General features: G+C 37.0%; 1 protein-coding gene across 3 annotated transcripts; it reads right to left on the bottom strand.

Moving 5' to 3' along the window:
• Nucleotides 1-287: 287 nt before the first annotated feature.
• On the bottom strand, nt 288-4,544 carry LOC122046969 (filament-like plant protein 3). 3 transcript variants are annotated; one of them, XM_042607952.1, is made up of 6 exons: nt 4,415-4,544; nt 4,168-4,323; nt 3,800-4,085; nt 3,054-3,252; nt 828-2,716; nt 288-676 (listed from the first exon to the last, which is right to left on the bottom strand). In XM_042607952.1, exons 3-6 carry the CDS (start codon nt 3,905-3,907, stop codon nt 431-433), a joined length of 2,442 nt encoding a protein of 813 aa, XP_042463886.1. In that variant the 5' UTR covers nt 3,908-4,085; nt 4,168-4,323; nt 4,415-4,544; the 3' UTR covers nt 288-430. The 3 variants fall into 3 exon arrangements, with proteins under 3 accessions (XP_042463886.1, XP_042463885.1, XP_042463887.1); XM_042607951.1 differs by having other exon boundaries at nt 3,800-4,080; XM_042607953.1 differs by having other exon boundaries at nt 3,054-3,249; nt 3,800-4,323.
• Between the last annotated feature and the right edge of the window lie 3,667 nt (nt 4,545-8,211).

Raw genomic sequence — 8,211 nt, 5'->3', positions numbered from 1 at the left:
TAATGGGAGCATTAGAGATAAATGGAAATCAACTTCTTCCATCTCCATTGATGAGATTCAACTCAAACGTTGATGGGAGTTGTTTCAAACAAGCTCAATACAACTACAAGAAGTTAAGGTTGCTAGCATTCTAATGTTGGCCTCATTATATAGGGATGTTTGTATTTAAGGTTTGTTGTCCTCCCCACAAATGATAGGGCCACATGTGATGAAGCACAAAATAAATATTGTGGACGTTGATTGAAATCAACGAATGAATGTATTTTTCAAATGGTGAAGACAGATAATAATTTCAACCAAATTGTATTATTGACTTACATCTTTTCCACATACACACTTCCCTTTCCCCCTCAATAATATACATTTCCACTGGTTTCTGTATGATTATTTTCTATTTTTCTAATGAATATAAAAAATTTTATCAAGATGACTATGGGGTGATGATCTTTTTGTTGTTGGACATACCTGAAGAAAGCACCAAGCTCTCAGGAGAAATGCGAGAATAATAAAATTCAGGTTCCATTCCTAAATCTAGTAGATCTCCATATGACCCTGCCTTCATTGATTGAAGCATGAAAGCATCAAAGTTTGCCAAGGTTTTCAACTGCTGGTCAAGAGAGGCTATTGTCCTCTGGCACTCTGCAAGCTTCCTGGCAGCCACACTGTTCTCTTCCACCTGTGCACAAACAAGAAACGCTTAACAAAGAACCATAGATGGAATGGTTTACCCCATAAACTGTTGAAGAGTGTAGGTGGATGCGTTTGATCTAACATACTTCAAAAGAAGTTATATCAAGGATACTTTTGGTGGCATAATGCAAACTCACCTGTCTAATATTCAGGACCCTTTCTGAGCTTGCAAACGAATGGAATTTAGTTTCATTAAGCTTGTTGGATATCTCATGCTCCAAGTTGTGGTATTTTGTCGCAAGTTTTGTAGATGTCGTCTTCTCTTCAATTTGTTTCTCCAGTGCCAGCAACTTCTCCTGGAGGCACCCAACTTCCACTTGTGCCAACTCAAGTTGCACGACAGATTCTATTCTCTTTGATTCTTTCATCTCTATATTAGCTGCAAGTTCTGAGGACCGTGCTCTTTCCTCCTTCAATTTCTCTTCCAGAGTGTTGGCTTTCACTTGTAATGCACTAACTTCCAAATCTTTTGCTCTAACTTGACACTCCAGTTCCTTTCTCTTGGCATCCATGTCCACCATAGCTTTGCACTTAGTTAAAAGCTCTGTTGAAAATACCTTCTCTTCTTGGAGTTTCATTTCCAATGAGTCAACTTTCTCCCTTAGAATGTGAAGTTCCAGATTTGCCGACTCAAGCTGACCTTCTGCTCCCTCTTTCTTTTCCTTCAATACTTCCATTTTCTGACACCTAGATGCCAACTCAGAGGACAATGATTTCTCTTCTGCAACTTTTCCTTCTAACAAACCAACTTTCGCCTTCAACTCTGCAATTTCACAATATGCTGACTCAAGCTCAAGTTCCATCTTTTTCAATTTTGCTTCCATTGCCTCCGTATGTTCACACCTTGCTTTGATTGCAGCAGACAATTGTTGCTCTTCCTGAAATTTGCTTTCCAATATGCTTATTCTCTCGTGTAGATTAGCATTTTTGCTGTATGCTGATGCAAGCTGCATTTCTAATTCATTTTTCTTTTCCTCTGCTGCTTCTAGTTCCATCTCAAAGGCATACTTTTCCCCATTAACCAAATTGACATGCCTTTGCAACTCTGCCAATTTATCTTCAGCTGCAACCAGCTGATCGCGTGAATTCTTCAGCCAGTTCATTTCATCTAAGGACATTTGCATTGAAACTTTCTCGCATGGCATTGTCTCAACCATCTCTTTCAACTCAGGCTTATGTGCACAGACAGTCACATATTCTTTTCTTGAAGAGCAATCAGCATTAACAGTAGTATCCAAAGAATCAGCATGAGCAATATAAGAATTTCTACGGTCAGAATCTGGCAACCCAGCAAGTTTTTCCATCTCAAGGAAATCATCCATTAGTTCTATTTCATTAGACGTGGTGAGATTTCTCATGTTAACCTTTTCATTTTTCGACATATCAAGTTCTGCCATTAAGGTTGACGTCCATGAATCTGAACAACTTTGCTCATTGTCCAAGCTCAACAATAACTCACCTGCATTTGATTGGCTATCGGTGACAGACTCAGCATAGTGTGAGTTAGTAATGAGCTTTTGCTCATCAGTCAAAGAGGATTTACGTGCAGCAGCTAGTAATCTACGGCATTCAACTTCGAGCTTGGCTACTTTCTTTATGCTGTCTAAATGTTGTTTGCTAGCTGTTTCTGCAGTTCTAGCGCTAAGCTCCAAATCTAATATTTGCATTTGGAGATCCTTCTGAAGCGTCGTGACCTCCTCTTCAAGGAGAATTTTTTCCTTCTCAAGGCTTTCAATTTTCAAGTGAAGTTCACGGTCTAAAGAAGTAGAAATTTCAGCTTTAGCTTGAAGCTCAATTAGTTTGATTTCAAGATCCATTTTTACAGACTCCCATTCATGTGTTTTCTGAATGACAGCATCATGAACTTTCTGCTCTTGCTCGTCCCTTGTAAGCCGGAGCTGACTTAGGCATTCCTTAAGGGCAGCATTAAGATGAACAACTCTATCTTCAAGGAACGAGCTCTTCTTTGAAGCAGCTTCGAGCTGCCGTTTTAGGGATGTGACTTCCTTTTCTGCATTTTCCCAGCCTGAAAGCATAAGTCAAAGTGAATTATGTAAGCTACAAGGGAAGAATAAGAGCGATACTTTGATATATAAACTATATTCATGTTTGAATTGCATATCGTTAACACAAGGTAAACTAAAGATTTTTGAGCATCAGCTTGATCATAATTGAGAACTTTATGAGCTATATCAAAGCTGGAAATCAACTTTTGATCAATAGTACATAGATAGGACAAAAGTGTAGATAATAAGTGTGCTTGTTTCTTCGAAATTTCTAGTACATATGAATTTGTTACTTATGTCAAAACACCAACTATTTCCCTTTGTGTAAATAGGAGTATCAATGAGGCAGGGTTTTACCTAAAACAGCTTCTTCTGCAAGTCTTCCATGCTGTTTCACCAACTCTTCTTTAGCATTGATGTTCAGCAAAGCAGCTGACAGTTTCTCATTCAAAATCTGAATAGTTTCTTCGACCTCATGATTAACATCCTTCAATGAAACCTCTGGTGAATGAGCATTATTTGGAGAATTAACTGAAGAAATTCTTAGCCCCTCCTGCTAAACAATACAGAGCAGGTCATCTGATATTGGCATATAAAAGATGAACAAACATATCTTTCAACTTTAATGTTTGAAGGTCATGCAGAGAGGAGCACTTTAGAATCAAAGTGAAAAAAAAATGCATTTATCAAAGAAAGTTTTATCAGTCATCCAAATCACATTTAACAATCCTAGACCTGCTCCTTTAAATTTAAAAACATGTTTTGATTCTTCTGATAGAACTTTCATTCAACTAGAAAGATATACTTCAATGAAACTATAACGATTTTGCAAGAACATATTTGTCTTCAGGACGAAGTGAACACCCAAAAGACATTGTTTAACTAATTGGGTTTCTGGTGGATGCTACTACTAACAGATCATACCATGAAGAAATGGAAGTAGATGACATAGCAGGTGAGGCAACAACAATACGAACAACCAACGCGCATGGTTTTGCCGCAGGTAATGTATTGTCAAGGAAGTACTGCTGCCGAGCGGCATTGATGCCTATACAATACTCCTAAAGTGCATATGGTTCTACTAGGTAACGAAAGAACCAGACCTGTTCATCCGAGTGCCTATCTGAAGATGCAGACAACGAGCTCTCGGTCTCACCGGGGGACGACTTGTCGATCGACTTCCGCCTCCACAGCCAACTCCGCCGCTCCATCTCGTGATCTCAATCCTCCGCTTCGAATCGCATATCAACGCCACCGAGCTTCCAATCGATTAAACACCTTCCGAACCGTAAAATCCTCTGGGGGAACTCCGCATCGAAGCCCCCAAAGTATCACCCAAAGACGAAAAAGGATGCTCGAATGCCCAAAATCAACTTTTTTTCTTCTTCTCTTATCAAAACGGATCCAAAATCAAAACTTGGCAAAACCTAGCTTATAAGATTGAAGCAAAAGACAGAAATGGAAGGAATACCATGTAGAAAAAAGGAAAAGGAGTGGCGTTGAAAGAGTAAGACAGGGTGAGAGTTCTGTGAGTTGTCAACCATGAACATGCAGATGGGTGGCCGCCTTTCTTTTTTCTTTTTGGGTGCTAGGTGGAAGCCATTTCTGAAGACAACATTTCCAACTCCTGAAGGATTCGATTTCGATTTCGATCTATATATTAATAGCATGGTGGGCAAAGGCAAAGAGAAGAGAGAAAAGGAGCGTCTTTTTCCTACCTGATCTGATGGAGATGGGAGAGCCAGAAACATGGGATCAAATCGATGCTTTTGTCCATTTTCTCATGGGCCACAAAATGTAATTCACACTCCTCTTCTCCTCCGCTCCGTCGTCGTCGTCGTCGTCGTCGTCGTATAGAAGACTCTAATTACATGAATAATTAGAATCTACGAAGTCCTGCCATGCTCGCCTCTACGAAGTACGGCCATGTGTCTTTTTACACGAACAAACAAAAGTACCATGGTTAATTACTCTTAATTAATATTTAAAAAAATACAGAATAAAAATTTAAAAGGACAACACTTTTTATTAGAATCATTAAACGATAAATTAGAGAAAAATCTCTAATCACAATCACAACTTTGCATGCAGTCCCCAACCACAAAAATTTTTGTTTCCACTCCCTGCATGCAAAGTATTATTTGTTTCAACTCCCTCATGTAAATTTTGTTACCTAAATTACCCCTCAGATGTTTTAAGTATAAAAAGTTTAAAAACGAGTATAATTCTGGTTAAATTCAATACTTTATAACTAAAATTCAGTACTTTATACTATAATTGAGTATATTTTCTATCAAAATTAACTCTGATATTTTTTCGGTACAAATAATCTAAAAATGAATATAATTCCTATTAAATTCAGCACATTAAACTAGAAATGAGTATATTTTCTATTAAATTGAGCACACTTTTTTCCTGCTTAATATAATTACTTAAAAATTTAACACCATTTACCATTTAAAGAAAATATAGTAGATTTTTCATCAAATTGAGTACCATTTAAAAAAAATCTAGTATAGTTTTCATCCAATTAAGATGAAAAAGAATCGTACTTAATTTGATAGAAAATATACTAGATTCTAATTTAATGTACCGAATTTAAGAGGAATAATACTGATTTTTGGACTTTTATACATAAAAGTGTCATGGGCGATTAGGTAATGTGTTTTGACTAGGGAGTGAAAATAAAGATTTTACCACTAGGGATTGCATGTAAAATTTTGTTTCCTAATAGGGAGTGCATGCAAAGTTACCCATCATTAAAACATTTTTTTATTAATCATTTAAAAGGACATCTTATTTTTATATTTCATCTTGAAAATATTTTTATTTAAGTACTATTATGACATTTATAATTTTTAATCCCATAATTACTGCTATATAAAAAATTATTACATTAATTTAATTAAAATGGTTAGGGCCTTGCGAGCTAGGGGTTGAATAGTTTGGATTTATTTTGACAATATTGCGTGATCATCATTTGAATGCGCATTTCATCAAACTTGGTGTTATATGCACAATACTATTAGTTTTACTTGATTCATCGCCTTCCAAAATGATTATGTCCAAAGGTCTAGTCCCAATGATAGAATCAACAAATATATTCTCCTTGGGCTCAGGGCTAATGGATCAGGAGCATATTTGTGCAGAGCCTCATGCTGAAGGAAGAAAGGATGTTGGATATGACGGGTGGAAACATGTCGCCCATCAATATGGAATTGTGGAAGCACATCGAGCCCTTGGGCTAAAGCTTGGGTAGGCTAACACGTGGCTTTGCCCTTGCCTAGTCATGATGACTACCACTATTATCCTTCTTCTTCTTCTCAGTTACCTTTTGGAGACGAAGAAACCTCTTACAAATTGTTCTTACAAACAATACAAGCAAATACAAGAGATAAAAACAAATACAATGAAAGTAAATTACTTACTTTACATGAATTTTACTTTGGGTGCTTTCTTGTTGTTTGAAATTGACTCTTGTTAATCTAAAAATATAGTAGTACTTCATACTAAACCTCTAAAAACTGACGCCTTTGATTTATCTCAGAAACCTCTCTCTCTTATAAGTTGTTGTTCGGGCTGATTTCCCTCTAACAATCGATTGCTAGTCTTCACCAATCAATTATTTCACTATAATTCGATTGTTGACACCTACAACGACTCTTTTCACGTTGTTTGACCACCATCAATTGATTATTGAGACACATCACTCGATTTCCAGCCACCAGTTGTCAATCGATTTGGAAGTGTTTTGTTCATTCAAATTAATTTAACAATCGATTGCTATCACCCAACAATCGATTGGAAGAATCACATGTGCAATCCAACCCGGGCCCAAGTGGGTCACCACTAACTGTCGTGTCGCAATCCCGAGTAGGTTGAGGTCATGGCAGAACGTCGAAGCCCAAGCTCGAGTGGGCTGTGATCAACTGTCGATGTCCGAGCTTGAGTAGGTCAAGTCGACTGCCATGCCCCGACCTTGAGTGGGCCATGACCGACTGTCGTGTACCGAGCCTAAGTGGGTCGCCATAACTACCATGTCCCAAGTTCGAATGGGTACCACCCGACTACCGTGTCTCCACTATGATTCCCAAGCCCGAGTGGGTTCCCAAGTGCTAACTTGACTGAACACTGACTCTTGAGCCCAAGTGAGTTCTCAAGATCCAACTAGGTCAAACATTGACTCTCGAGTCTGAGTGGTTCCCAAGTTCCATCTCAGTGAATGTCTTGCCCAAGCACCCCAAACCTATTTCATTCGTCCGAATCTCTAGACCCCAAATTCAGATTTTAGGGTTTGTCGGACGATTGCTACTACCTAGCAATCGACTACTAGTCCTATTTCAGTCTTTTCAAGGTCGAATTCACATTTGGCTTGGTATCCAGTTGACCTTAATCTATCAGACATTTCCTTTACTCAGTATATGGTCCACATTGACCTGTCGGAATTTTTGTTGCTTGACATTTAGTCAATCCTGACCTATCAGACTTCATGTGTCTAACATCCGGTCACCCTTGGCTTCCTTTGTTTATGCCAAATATTCAGTCTTTCTTGGCTTATTTAGACTTTCTTAACATTCTATCTTTTAGGAATTGTTAGGACTTTTCATACTTGTCTAACATTCAGTCATTCTTGACCTATTAAGGCTTGCATCCACATGTCAAATGTTTGATCCTCCATGATCCATTTAGTTTTCATCTATATAAGGCCAAATGTTTGGCCAACATTAAATGACTTAGACTTCTCTTCTTTTGTCAAGTGTTGGACTCTTCTTTTTCCAACTCCCTATTAGACTTTTGATCACTAAGTGCCCGGTCAACCGTGTTTTACTTGAATTTTTCATCTCGTGCCAAATCCTTATCGATCTCTAAGTGTTTGGTCAATAGTAACTCATTTGGACTTTTCATATTTTGTCAAGTATTAGGACAACTTTGGTCTACTTAACTTTTCGCTCAATCAACTTATCATATTGATCAATTATCATGTATCCAATCAACCTTATAACATGCTTGATATTTTACTCGACCAACTAATACATTGATTAAATATTAAAACTCAACTTGAGTCAACTCGAGCTTGATCAACTTTAACTAGAGGTCAATCACACAAACAAAAATGACTACATATAAAATATTATTATCTTAAAAATTTCTTTACTAAATTGGTTAAATTTCTATAAATTTGATCAAAATTATTTTAACTTAATTAAAATCACTTTAATAATAATACTGTAGCAACTATGATATTTAGTTGTTACAATATGTACTTGAGCGATTGTAATTATGTTTGAGGATTTTGATACATCTTGAGCAATTTTAATTAAATTGGTAAAAAAAATATATAAAAGAAGTGGAATAAAGGTATTATTGGGATAAAATATCAGATGAGTTGCCTTTTGACGATTAATGAAAGAGAAACGTCTTTTGCCTTTTTTTTTTTTAAAAAAAATATTTTTTCTTTTTTACAATTTTAATTGGGCACAATCAATTGAGGACATGTCTAATTGGTCGATATACA

This window comes from Zingiber officinale, chromosome 2B (assembly GCF_018446385.1).
Source record: "Zingiber officinale cultivar Zhangliang chromosome 2B, Zo_v1.1, whole genome shotgun sequence".
In the NCBI taxonomy this organism is placed as follows: domain Eukaryota; kingdom Viridiplantae; phylum Streptophyta; class Magnoliopsida; order Zingiberales; family Zingiberaceae; genus Zingiber; species Zingiber officinale.
The sequence above is the reverse complement of the archived record's forward strand: the minus strand, read 5'-3'. Positions and strand labels throughout refer to the sequence as shown.